Source organism: Dermacentor silvarum, chromosome 7 (assembly GCF_013339745.2).
Source record: "Dermacentor silvarum isolate Dsil-2018 chromosome 7, BIME_Dsil_1.4, whole genome shotgun sequence".
NCBI classification, from domain to species: domain Eukaryota; kingdom Metazoa; phylum Arthropoda; class Arachnida; order Ixodida; family Ixodidae; genus Dermacentor; species Dermacentor silvarum.
In genome coordinates this window covers 50217733-50231870 of record NC_051160.1, presented here as the reverse complement: position 1 = coordinate 50231870, position 14138 = coordinate 50217733, and the positions used below count along the sequence as shown (strand labels likewise).

General features: G+C 39.0%; 1 protein-coding gene across 1 annotated transcript; it reads left to right on the top strand.

The window, feature by feature from the left end:
• The first annotated feature begins 216 nt into the window (after nt 1–216).
• LOC119459507 (uncharacterized) lies at nt 217–12983 on the top strand. Its single transcript, XM_049670623.1, has 5 exons — nt 217–298; nt 941–976; nt 6298–6384; nt 8943–9038; nt 12777–12983. The coding sequence occupies exons 1-5, from the start codon at nt 232–234 to the stop codon at nt 12929–12931; spliced, it is 441 nt and encodes a 146-aa protein (XP_049526580.1). The 5' UTR covers nt 217–231; the 3' UTR covers nt 12932–12983.
• Nucleotides 12984–14138: the final 1155 nt, after the last annotated feature.

Genomic DNA, 14138 nt, shown 5'->3' with positions numbered 1-14138 from the left:
ACGCTTGTGTTTTAAATACATTTTCTAACCATGCGTTGACCTACCGGAGTGCACACAATTTAAAATTGTGGCATTTTTTCGCGGCTTCAAGGCCACTCTGTGTTCACGTACTGTGTGTCTGTTATACTGAAAGAAAATTTTAAAAATACTGTGCTGAGAATTAAAACACTTGTACCAATGAAGGCCCGTTAATGTTTCAGGGCCCCTCAATTTTGTGAACTACCTTTAATAATGAGTACTTTCAAAATTGCAGTTCATTCGGCACCACGACCTTCAGCATGCAGTGGAATAACTGTTGGTAAGTAACATAATTCTAAGCGTATTATAACTAGAGGAACATTTCAACACTTTGCATCAAGATTGAGGAATTTACTCACGAATGGCTGTAAACAAGGAACAGGTCACCTCGCCCCCTTCTTTCGGAAATATTCAATACAATTAGAAACATCTAAATATCCTAAAGAATAGTAAGTAACTCGATGAAAGGATCCTTAGCTTTATTGTCATAACATTATTTTGTGTATCCTTAGCTTTCTTGTCATAACATTATTTTATATAACGATTCATTCAACGCTATATAACATAAATGGTCAAAAGTAATCGGCATAAAGTATTTAATTTTGAAACATGTCCAATTTTCCGGCATTTACTGCTGGGTTTTGGTAATGTGTTTTGTTCAGGTGAAGCATCAGGTTGCTTTCCCAATACTTATATTTCTCTTAGCTACAATATTTTGACTACCAAGTTGCGATGACCTAGCCTATGGAAGTGCGGCTAGAAAAAAACCCACAAAGAAGTTCCTAGCTACCTTTAAAAATAAAGCTAACTTGGTACTTTCACGGAAATATTGGAAAGTTCATGCAACTGTGTTTGACTCGGACAGTGCAACTTCTGCCGGTCACATTATATAAAATTCATTCGTTTTTTTCTATTACCTTAGGAGTTGCATCTGAAAGTTATATTGAAGACGAGCTTGGTAAGTGTGTCATAAGCTTTTTAGGTAGTTTTTTTTTTTCAGTCTAAGTAGAACAAGATATACCGCTGTGCAGACAAAGCGTCCCAAACTGATCAACATATTTATGGGTTGACGTCAAACTCTGGCTCTATAAGGCTTTAGGTATCGTTGCAACCAATTTATGCATGAGGTTTGCGTAATTTTAGAAGACATTGACGAGTAGGTTTGCGATTTGTTATGCTAAGGAGAAGGAGCAAGCCACCGGGTTCAAATTTCCCAAGCTCAACAGCAGGTTTAGGCGAACGCTCTAGTAGACTCGTTCGGGCTTGTTATGACAGCCCTCGATGCTTTTACCTGCGCCTGGACGCAAAGACAACAAAAGACCAGTTATGCATTCTACACCATTGAAATGTGAATACCCTGGGAGGATTCGCGCGCAGGATCTTTTCATAAGCAGCATAGCTCTTTTGTGACAAGAAAACTTATCGAGTATATAAACAAGGGCTGGTGGTGGGTATTTCACACAAATAAAGTACACAGTGAAGTAATTGATTGGGGTGGTTTTTTTTGTTTTTTTTTTAGATAGAAGCTTCCGCGTGTGAAGGGAGCAGGCAACATTTTTTTTCTCATGGGAATTCTAACTAAACTCGGTAACTGGTATTGCAGACGCCAACGCGATACGTAGGCTAAACAGTAGTTAGCGAGATTTATTGTTTACCGAGGGTAATTTTTGTTTTCTTTTTTAAGAAATAGGGCAGCGTTTCTGAAAAAAACACGCATAAAAAACAATCTCGGAAAATCTGAAGCAGCAAACTGTTCAATAAAACCAGACCATTCGTGTACGATGATGACAAAAGATAAATAGCAGTGTAGATATATTTTAAAGAGATTGCAGTGAAAACTACGCGTGTAGCACTTGGTGAACTACGTAACAATATCATCAAATGTTTAGTTGTGAAAAACGATTTAATATATCAACAACACATTCATGTTGTTCAGAGCCTAACGGTGGAATAGAGTGGCTAATATGTTAAAATAATCAAAAAACAACGGTGATATATATTTTATGCTGTTTGAACATTGAAAGATCTGCAAAAAATACACAAGGAAAAAATTGGCGTAGAAAATAGGGATGAAGATTCCAATTGACCGGAAAAATGAGCTCATCTCATGCTTTTAACAGCGTTAGTTGTTTTTAATATTGGTCCAGAAATTTGATAATATTGCCTTTGCACCAGGTTTGCTACACTTGCGGCATTTATCACGGCTTTATTTATTATGTCATTTAGGCAGTCCTCCTTTCTGGAAGAGCACCTTTACGCTGCAACAGCCAATAATAGGACGGCATATTTTTTTTAAAATACAAAATAAGCTGTTATCCAAAAGCTATTGCCAATTCAGAATAAAGTTTTCTTTATATTTAATGTAAGTGTTGAAATAACATATGTAATACGCTTACTAAAAGCTCTGGTACCACACCAGAGTTTAAAAATGAGAATGGTGTTATTTTATGCCTACAATATTTGGCTTACTAATTGTGATATTTAAGTTAGAATTGTGGAGAGCTTTAACATTCTTCAACCTTTAATGAGAAATGTCAAATTTAATTGTGGAGCGTCACAGCAAAACATATTTCCAATGCATGACACTAAATCTAATCCTGTAGTTGAATATATTGTCGCGAAGCATTAGACCTTCAGTACTGTCGACATTTTGGCTTTTCGTGATCCATTGTCCTAATGTCTGAACTCTCGGCTGCCTTACACCTTATAATTATTAGACTTTATTTATTTTTACTTTCTTTGAGGGGGTGCGAGGGGCACGGTATTGATGACATCTGCTGTACATTCGTTTATTGACATAAATAATTATTGAAACGGTTGAAATCAATAATGCCTGCCTTTTACACCGATAGCATAAACCCGAACGTGCATTTTTGTTAAGATGCAGAGCAAATTTTGAGCCTCATTCAAATTCTATGAAATGCTTGGAAACTACAGAATACTGTTTTACTTGAACTAGTCCTTTCCTTTTGTATAAGCAATACACCGTAAACCAACGAAGGCTTTCTCAGAGGGGTATTGCAATGCCTGAAAAAACCTAGCCTTCTTTTTGCAATAAAACAAGCGCAGTTGCAGCATAAGACTTGCAAAGGGATTTACATCTTCAAGTTTTCAAAGCAGACTATCAAGAATTCGGACATGTTATTATAATGTGAAAGCTTTAAAAATGAGCATCAATTACAAAAAGCAACATTTACTAACGAACAACGCATAATAGCAACGTAAATTACTATACAATATATGTAATCACTGAAACAATAACGTAGAAAATAGTCATGAGCAGTAGCAAAATTTCGTTACTTATATGATTGCGGAAGGAGAAGGCATAAAGGGACCAACGCCGATATAACATCTTCCCTTACAGCCGTATATTTCAGTGCTTAGAAGGAAAGCACACCGTTCAATTCTCCAAAACTACAAAATATCTTTTTGGATGAGAGTTCAAGAAACGGGGCTTTAAAATTACAACAAAGAAGGTTTCTTTTTCTGAGCAAGAGGAAACGAAGGCTAGAGATTGTCACAAGCTTTTGTAGCATCAGAAGGTCGAAGAAGTGCCCAAGCGCATGAAGTCCCTCTAATATTCAAGGATCATATAAATACTGCAGAAAATGGCAATATCTGTAAGAAGTATCGGTTCTTTAGCTATTGCATGATGACTACGCGCCAGGAGGGACGGTGTTCTTTTCTAATTATTTTCTGATTATGAACTTTAAGGAGACAAAGCAGGTTTTTAGTGTACTTGAAACAGAATACATTAAACATTTTTTAACAACCTATCTTCGAGAACATGGGTAATGCAACCTACGATAAGTAATTACAAGATTTTAAAATGAATTCAGCAATATTAGACAAGTTACTAATGGCGTCATGCATGAAATAAGATGTTGCTTAAAGTGGGGTGCCAAAAAAATTTCAATTAGCGTCATCCGAAATTTATAAAGACTTTTTACACTATTAACAACTCGCGCACCACGTTATCCTAATGTGAGCTATAGCAAAGTGAAATTATGCGACACTAGTATCATAGATATCTGCAGTATATATCAAAGCAACCTCTCTTACCTGAGCGAGGCTTGTCAAGCCATAAAAATATAAAAACTGATGACGAGTACTGAAGCCACCCTAGAGCTTCTGCGCGAGCTTACCATCATATGAATTTGACACTGTCTACTAAGGACTGCGGAATTGTCTAATGAAAAATAATCCGTACTTAACTAGTTTCCAGCCTTTGTCCTACGCCAAAACAACATAATTTTTTTTTATGGCGCATATCGCACGCACAGCCTTCGCTCGCGAAAGCAAGTCAAAAATGCTGCTTTACTACAACAGACGCTACGAATATTTTGTGATGGAGGTCTCCTAGCTGGCCACCGCAGAGGAATTGCGCCTCGAGTAGAAATCGTATTCAACAAAAAAAAAACGTGTTGAATAAAAAGACGGGACGTGATTGACCTCTTATGTGCGCTACAGTGTGACAGTGTGACAGTATAATCAGATTATGAGAGCCTCCCGGAACATATATCTTAATCATTAGCTGGAAGAGGCACGCGCCATCTTTATTTACAAATAAACTGTGGCTGTGCAACGTACATAGCGGCGCTGGAGGGTAATTCGCAAAATTGTTTGATTCCGCCCTTTGCATGCATGCGGCCTTGAGCTATCGGTTAGACTGAATACGTGTTGGGGGAGTCCAGTTGGAAACCAACCATCATATATAAACATATACATATATATCTATGTGTGTATGTATGTACGTATTTATGTATCATCATCATCATCATCAGCCTATATTTTATGTCCACTGTAGGACGAAGGCTCTCCCTGCGATCTCCAATTCCCCCTGTCTTGCGCTAGCGTATTCCAACTTACGTCTGCAAATTTCCTAACTTCATCATACAATCTGGTTTTCTGCCGGCCTCGACTGCACTTCCCTTCTCTTGGTATCCATTTTGTAACCCTAATGGTCCACCGGTTATCCATCCTACGCACAACATGGCCTGCCCAGCTCCATTTCTTCCGCTTAATGTCAACTAGAATATCAGCTATCCCCGTTTGTTCTCTGATCCACACCGCTCTCTTCCTGTCTCTTAACGTTAGTCCTAAGATTTTTCGTTCCATCACTCTTTGTGCGGTCCTTAACTTGTTCTCGAGCTTCTTTGTTAACCTCCAAGTTTCTGCCCCATATATTAGCACCGGTAGAATGCAATGATTGTACACTTTTCTTTTCAACGACAGTGGTAAGCTCCCAGTCAGGATTTGGTAATGCCTACCGTATGCACTCCAACCCAATTTTATTCTACTGTAAATTTCTTTCTCGTGATCAGGGTCCCCTGTGGGTAATTGACCTAGATAAACGTACTCCTTTACAGACTCTAGAGGCTGACTGGCGATCCTGAATTCTTGTTCCCTTGCCAGGCTATTGAACATTATCTTTGTCTTCTGCATAATCATCTTCAACCTAATTCTTACACGTTCTCGAGTAAGGTCCTCAATCATTTGATGTAATTCGTCTCCATTGTTGCTGAATAGGACAATGCCATCTGCAAACCGAAGGTCGCTGAGATATTCGCCGTTGATCCTTACTCCTAGGATTTCCCAGTCTAAGAGCTTGAATACTTCTAAGCATGCAGTATTTATGTATATATAAATATATATATAGTATACATGGGGAATTGAATAGGCTACAACATTTGAAATACTTAGAGCAGATAGCCTTATTGTAGTCCTTGAGTAGCGAAGGAAAGAGCGAAACGAGCGAGGACCGTGTTTCGATCATCAAACGCGTATAACTGTGGTATTACGGCACTATTCCGAAGAATTCTCGCCGCTAAGTGCTCGTTGTAGACTCGTGCAGAACTGCTACACAACAACTGAATTTCCAGCTCTGGGTGGTTAAGGGGCCCTTTAAGAAACCGCCATTTTATGCATGGAAGCACAAACAAAGCTTAAACGTCTGTTCTGTTGCACATATTGAGAACGAATATATCAAGTGTAGAGTAATCGTAAATATTCGTTCCAGGTGAATTAGCAAGGCGAATCAGCTTGGAACTCGCTGTAGTTAGTATACTGTAAAATTTGCTCTAAAGTAAATAACACATCTCTCTCTTGTGGACTGTTGCTAATCAGTCAAAAATATGAAATAAAAGATCCACCTACATCATTGCTTTTAACTCACCATATTGACGGCAGATGACGTCTCCATTTACTCGCCAAGACTCTTAGGACAAATGAACACATGGCCTGCACTGTATAAATATTTTCACTTTTTCCCAAATGTAGGGATGACCCGTTGTCCGTCGCACAGTTGTGGCTGCGAACAGAAAGTTACCTGTCTACACAGAGGAGGCTCATGCACATGCACTTGCGGTAAGTGCCAAATTAATCTTCAATATACTCTCCCCTTCTCCAACAACACAGGTGTGTCACCTCCGCATTTTTGACATCGTAGTTCATATTTTGGCGCATGTGTTCTTAACACTGCCTTCCAGTTGCAATATGTAGGAGCAAGTCATAAAAATTTTTATGCATAGCCGAAACGCCTAAAACTGAGATTTCTCTGTCCCATGCTGCACGGCACTGCTCTTGCAAAATCACGAAATGTGATGTTGCAAACATCACTAAACACATCAGCCACTAAAAAGTGACAATCAAAAAACATGTATTGCATCGTTTCAATTTACTGTCTAATGTCTAAGGCTTGCCTTCTCCAATTCTAAAGTGAGCACTGCAAAAAGTCGCAGCTTCACCCCAAAGGTAAAGCCTCGATTGCAAAAGCTAATTAGTGGATAGCTATACGAAGTAAGGATAGTAGGTCCATTTTTCCAGCTATCTTTTTTTCTCTTCATGTCAAATAGAACATCGGCTATCCCCGTTTGTTCTTTGATACATGCCGCTGTGTTCCTGTTTTTTTTTCTTTTTTGGACGTTACGACAAACGTTCTTCAATCCATCGCTCTTTCAGCGGTCGATCACTTACCTTTAAAATCCATATGTATTAAATGGGAGCTTTTTCTGATCTATAGGGCGGTCCATGGCATTTTCTCTGAGCTTCCTGATGATGTGCACCTTTTCATGCCACAAAAGTATACTTGGCAACATTCCGCATTTTCTGCCCACTGTTGTTGGATTAAAGACTGTCCTATGGCTGGAATACACCTGTATTGACATATTGCAGGATTCATTACTTGTGTGAGCAGGTAATGAGCAGATATTGGCACAATTGTAATCCTTATCTAAATTAATCAATGAGGTGACCAATAATTCTTCCATGAATAAAACATAGTCACCATGATTACGTATCTAGCTTTTCATTTCAATCGTTTATGGCGCAAATTTCAATCTACTAATTCTAGCTAGTGAGTATAGAAGGCATATCCAGTTGGAACGATTTCTCAAGACTACATCATTATCGAGATACGCATTTTCAAAGTGTCCGACAAATTGCCTTGGCTTTCCAGTTACTTATGTGCTTCATTGCATAAAACAGCGTTTTCTTTAAAAAGCAAGTGGAATAGTGCATTTTTACCGAAAGTTTGACGGAGCTATCTCAAAGACCGGTGCCGTCCTCAGAACTCGTTGCAAGTCGATATATCTTGTTAAACTCACTAGCTTCAGTTCTTGGAATGAAATATCTGCTCTAAAGTAGTTAATGAAAAAGTTAATAAGCGCCTTTATTTTAATTTCTCACTAAAGCATTTTGAGTTGCCGTAGTCGGAATGGCCGCATCATTGAGGCAAATTAAAAAAAATTGGTGCAGCTCAAAAAGAACTCGCTACATGTAGATAATTATGTTGCATGATTACCTCCCTTTCACGCCCGCCTCCTTCTCTTTACTGTTTTCTTATATATGTCTCTATATACCTCACATTGCTTTGTCTAGCACATTTGCTTTCTCTGTAAATTTTTTCTCGCGTATTACTTTTTTAAGTGCAGCAGTACAAAGAGTCCGTATTAGATGTTCGTGATGCTTTATTAAACGTTTCATTGAGTAGTTTTAATATTGTTGGCAATATAATTTTAGAAAGAACATTAAAAATGTAATATTGTGCTGTGCTGCGCTGAAGAAGATCGTCTATGCCCTTCTGCAAGCAAACGCATTGTCATTAAAAAAACTTGAGTGTGCATAAAATTGCTACAGCACGTAGTGGTCTTCATTATACAGTGGCGTATATATATATATATATATATATATATATATATACATAATCACGGTAAATATAATGAGGCTTCGCTTGGTGCTATGTATACCTGATTTGATAGAGAAAGGGCTAGTACCCATTACTCTAATCCACCGCGGTAGGCGGTAGACTGAATCAACTTTTTCTTTTTCCTATAAGCAGAACTACGTGGCATTTTCGCAGCTGACCTACAGCGCAAACAGCATTGCCGCGTGGCCATCCAAGCAGCCGCTACCGTTATTCGCTACAAGAAACAGTCGGGTTAGAAATGACACGACATAGTTAGGTGCGCGAGATTAGCAACTGCCGATACCTATTGTAGCTCAGTGGAACAATATTCAAACATGTGTGAAAAAAAAGGCCACTGGAATAAATAAACTTAGAGAAAATACATACGGCTGCGACAAAGGCAATATAGTCAGTCGTTTCTATTTTTGTTGTTTTTTTCGATGGCCTTGTGCCTATATTACTTTTCGCTTGTCACATTTTGGCTATTGACCTATCAGAAATTGAGAAGTGTGGTACGCAGTCTCTGCGCTGTGGGATCACTTTTTTCTTCGTCATTATGTTCTGTATTAAGTACTTCTGAAGAAGGGCAATGTACCAAACTGGTTTTACATGATGTGTTACATGCACAGTGTACCAAGAAACATCGCCATTCATGCAATTATCCTTTTTTGCAGTGTTGTAGTGGGCGTACGCACTGCAGTTAATATATTTCTGATAATTTATGTGCTCTTCCATGCAGCGACAAAATACGAACACTGCTCGCGTCCATGGAAATCTACTTGCCCCGTTGTCTATTGCCGTGGCGAACATACAAGAAGGTGCTTGTGTACCTGTGGTAAGTGCGCTAACGTCATGTTCATTTGAAGAAAAGCTTTGTGGCTAATGGTAAAGGAAATATACAATTGTGTTGACATGCCATCTGTAAAGCGTGCAGTGTGTGTTTTGAGGCTACCAGTAATGATTCAGTAGTCAAATGTAACTTTTGTGCATGCTGCGCTGTCACCAGCATGGGCTATATTTGTAGCATTCGTTACACGTCCAGGAACTGCATTATATTCGTGCGAGTAGTGTGAACTATTTGTTTTTTATACCCATTACTCTTTCTAGCATTGGATAATTTTTGGGCAGAAGTCATCTAGTTTTTAGCATTTATTTATTCCGTTTTTTATAAGTAAACCGTGCGGGTTTCCTTCAAAGATTCATGTAATATTCTGGTAGATGACCAATATTTCCTTTCATAAAGCTTCCTTCACCTTATGTCAAGAACTTATCCACCGTTTTGCTATGTTTTACACATTGCATATAGGAAAAAAACCCTAATATATCTCAAAATTTTATGTTACTCTTCATAATTATCACTGTTCACTAGCTTGCACAATAAGCAACGGTAAATATTAGGAACTGAAAGGAAACTGCCGTTAAATGTTTATACATTCGCTATTGTTATTATGTCGCGATAGATTAACCGCCGAGATTACGTGAATATTTCTTAGGGTCACTCTTGATGACATCGCAAGCATACAATTTGTTGCCGCATGTTGCATGCACAAATTTTGAGTTTATTCGCGGGCTTCTTTCAAGCACGGAAAAACACTTTTATGTAGCGCGTATTGTGCAACAGAAAGCTGCATCGGGAGATTTTCGTGTGGATGTGAAATTTTTTTGTTTACACTTTTCATCTAGTATTATTATTTAGGATGTTTATTAATAATTTAGGAATAGTTATGCAATTAGGCGGACTGAAATAAGTTATCTGAGTATCTCCAAGCGACGGCAAAGAACAATAGCTTGGTTCTTTCTATGTACGTAGTATTTGCAACTTTTTAACGTTTAGCTCATGATACGTTTTCACCCTGGATATATACAGGGTGTCCCAGCTAAAAGTAGCCAATGTTTTAAAAACCACGGAGTGTGCTAGGAGGCTCAAACCAACGCAGTGGGGTAAATGATCGCTTGTCCTAGTCTGTGGTATTTTTTTTCGTATTGCAAGGTCAGTTATTTAGCATACACTAATTGCCTAACATTTTAAATATTGACTTCACCAAGAAAGTGCGAATACGAAAGTTGTAGATCACATTTAAAAATGGCTGACAGAAGTGTTTGCAATTCAATACCGTTGATGGAGCGTCTTGCAATTGCCTTTAAAGACAGCCCGCGAAATACTAAAACACCGACGTGATAGCGCCAGTATTTCAGCGCCACCAAACGACCGATTAGAGACGGTGATGGTTTGCAGGCTTTTTTTTTTAACTCACTCGCTTGCCCTGGCGCGATCGGGCGCACAGAGCGAGCAGCGGTGATGACGGTGCGTCGCGCTTCGACTTGACGTGGCATAAACATATCATACGCTCCACTTGTGAAATGAAGTGCGAATACACAAGGCAAGAAGAAAAAAAGAAGCTCGGGCTTGAGTAAATGTGGACTGCGGAACTTTTAATCGGGAAGGAAAATGCTGTTGTCATGCTCTTGTGTTCGTTCGCTATCATATCTTACTAGCGACAGTTGATGGCATGTACCTTGCGGACACCGAAAACGCAAAGCCCGTCCCGGAACCGCTGTACAGATACGAAGATTCCGTTTGTTTATCGGTCGCCTAGGCGGGCTGAAATCGTGGTGTTATCACCCCCTTGTGGCATTTCGCGGGCTTTCTTTAAAGGCAAGTACAAGACGCTCCATCAATGGTACTTCATTGCAAACACTTGTCAGCCATTTTGAAATGTGATCTACAACTTTCGTATTGGCACTTTCTTGGTGAAGCCAACATTGAAAAAGTTAGGCAATTACTTTGTGCTAATGAAATAACCTTGCAAAGCGAAAAATACCGCAGACTAGGGCATGCGATTTTTCACACCGCGGAGTTGTTTGAGCCTCTTAGCACACTCCGTCGTTTTCATAACATTCGCTACTTTAGCTGGCACACCCTGTATATATATTCTCTCTCCGACACCTTCCCAAAACAGTTCCTTAGGACTATAACAATGTATCGACATGCATCTGTTTTCTATACTTTTGAATTTAAAAGTTTCCGTTCCGGCATCAATCGCATTTGATATGCGCAATCTAATAAATATGCATAATTACATTTGTCTTAAAATGTCATATGCATTCCTTGGCATCAAAGTTTTTGTTCTCTTTTCTAAAAGTTACTTGCCAATCCAAGTAGCACCAAATATTCTTTCTTTCACTTGGATTGAAATTACATTATATCAGTTGGTTTATCCGATATGCTTGTTACATCATAAAACGACATTATGTAACCAGAATGTCTTCGTTTTTGTTATTAGGTTCGTTCGGTAATCGCACATGCGTTATTAAGGCGCATCACGAACCTACTAAACAAAACTCGTAGTTGTTCCATGGTTGCCTGCTGGAGCAATTAACTAGATCATTGAAGAACCTCTTCATTTCAAAACTCATGTTCATACCTAAAAAAAAAATTCAGCAAGCGCATGGAAATACGGAGAATGGACTTTTGGTGGTTAGAACGGCACTTATTGTTAATCCCTATTGTTCAATCCTTATTGTTAAAACGAGAAGCACCCTTCTTAAACCTATGAAGAAACTTCTACAACCCATAAGCCCTCTGGAGGAATAGGACGCTTTGTCTAATTTATGTCTGTAATTTGCATTCAGCTCGTACCGCCGTAGGAACATCATAATGCTTGTAGCAATATTTCCACAATTTTTGACAGCATAAATATGCTAAGATAAAGGAATGAGTGTACGCCCTATAGTTCAGTACGTACACGCTGAGGTGTAAATACATTGAAGGAGTAAATACAGAAATATTTTTTTTTGGAATCACACGATAGGGCATGCGGTTGTGTTTTACAAGCTCATGCGTAGTGTAAACGTCGTATACAAGAGTGAGGCTCACAGGATGATGGACGATTTTAGAAAATAACAGTTGTAGAACAAGCAATGTCGGTGAGGTCAATTTCTTCACGAAGGGACTGACCACAAAAGACGCAGACCAAGGCCAGTCGTCTACTTAAAACGGTGGCTCCAGTGACATTCCTCCTACCACCGGTATTCACTCGTGTAAACCTCTGCCATAGGTAATGGAAAGGGGAGTGGGGTGGAAGGTCCGCGGCTTTGTCCGAATGCAGCTGAGGTTAACCAGTACCAGGAAGCTCGGAAACCCCAGTTCTAGGGCATAACCTGCAATGAAAATCAAGTACAAATGTACTGGCGAGTCTATCAGACATTTAAAATAATGCTTTACACTTCAGGCGCGAATTTTTTCCTCACGTGCAATTCAGCATCTGTTAGTTTTTTTGTTTTTTTTTTGCGTGTGGTGAACGCATTGCGCGGCCTGCCCACCATACCTAAAATTGAACTAAGCAATAGCGTAGGCAGCCAAATATGCAAAAACCGCAAGACCTTCGCTCATTTTCGAGATGCGGTTTGTATCATTGCTGATCTGCGAAAGATGATATGACAACACAAAGGGTGTTCTACTCTATTGACTGCATAGCAATACTTACCATCGTTGTACTTACGTTATACATATAACAAGTTCTACTGCTATCATAAAACTCTCACTTATGTGCGATTTTGTCCTTCTTAACAGTTACACCGCCGCCTGTCCATTCTCCGAGTCGGCCCTGCTGTAACCGAGTACCCACACCATCCTCAAACTCACCTTGTTGCCAAAATGGGGGCATAGTCAACACCGCTCCAGTTCAATCCCGGCCCTGCTGTAAGCCAATTTCTGGTGGCCGTTGAATTATCAAAGAAAGTGCAACAAGCAATTTCAATAAATGTGACACCCAGGAAAGTTTTTGCGTGTTTTTCCGCATTGTATACACCCGTCTGTCTAAAATTGTGCTTATTTTCGGCCGAATCCATTCCTACCAAACGAGCAAATGGTCTGGTTGTCGACAGGCCCTTATTATTTTTTAATATTGGCGTATGCTTTTTTTTGTATTTATTTCAATTAGGCAATTTACGTTTCCTAAGAAAATTTTTCGCCGATGACCAAATTTTTTTGTCTTGTTCAGGGGATACGTTTTTTAGCATATATTACAATTTTTTCACTCATTTTATTTCACTAATATTTATGACGCCAACCGTTGCTTAGTGACAGCAGATCCTTATTTACAAAACCATCCGTTTGTGTTTTGGAAGAAAGTACACACTCTTCGCGGAGCTGTCCAACAATTCCACAGCAGTTTACGGCGATCTTACAATGTTACTGCACTTTGTGTTCAAACAAAAAGAATTGAATGAGACACATTTGTAACATTATGCGAAAACAGAATTCGATGTAACTGTGCACAAAATGTCGAATAACCTAGGAGATACTTCCTACGGCATCCATCAGGTGCATTGCCTAGATCTTCTACCGCAGTCTTTAATATACGAAGGTAGCAAGAACCCAAGGAATTACTCTCCCTACTCCTCTGTCTACACTTGTCACAAAGCTGATTGCAACTCGTTATATCCACTTTACCGCAACTTTGCAACACGTCGTGTCCTGCAAATTGAATTTTCATTTAATTAATATTCTCTACACTTCAATTATAAACAACAAATATTTTCCCGCATGCTTTCCTTGGTGTCATTTTCTGTTGGCTTCTCATGATTGTGAACATATTTATACATGCAAACATACGTACAAATGCTCCTTAACTCCCATATCGAATAAAGTTATGCCAAACACATAGGTCGCATACAAATATCCGTTTTTACCATATGTCATATGATGATATTGTATATAGGAGTTATGGGGAAAACGGGGTTCTTTCAGTAGGGATTTACATACACACATACATACATACACATACATGCATGCATGCATGCATACACATACATACATACATACAATACATACATACTACATACATACATACATACATACATACATACATACATACATACATACATACAGAAATGCATACGTGCATGCATGCATCCATGCATGCATTCATAC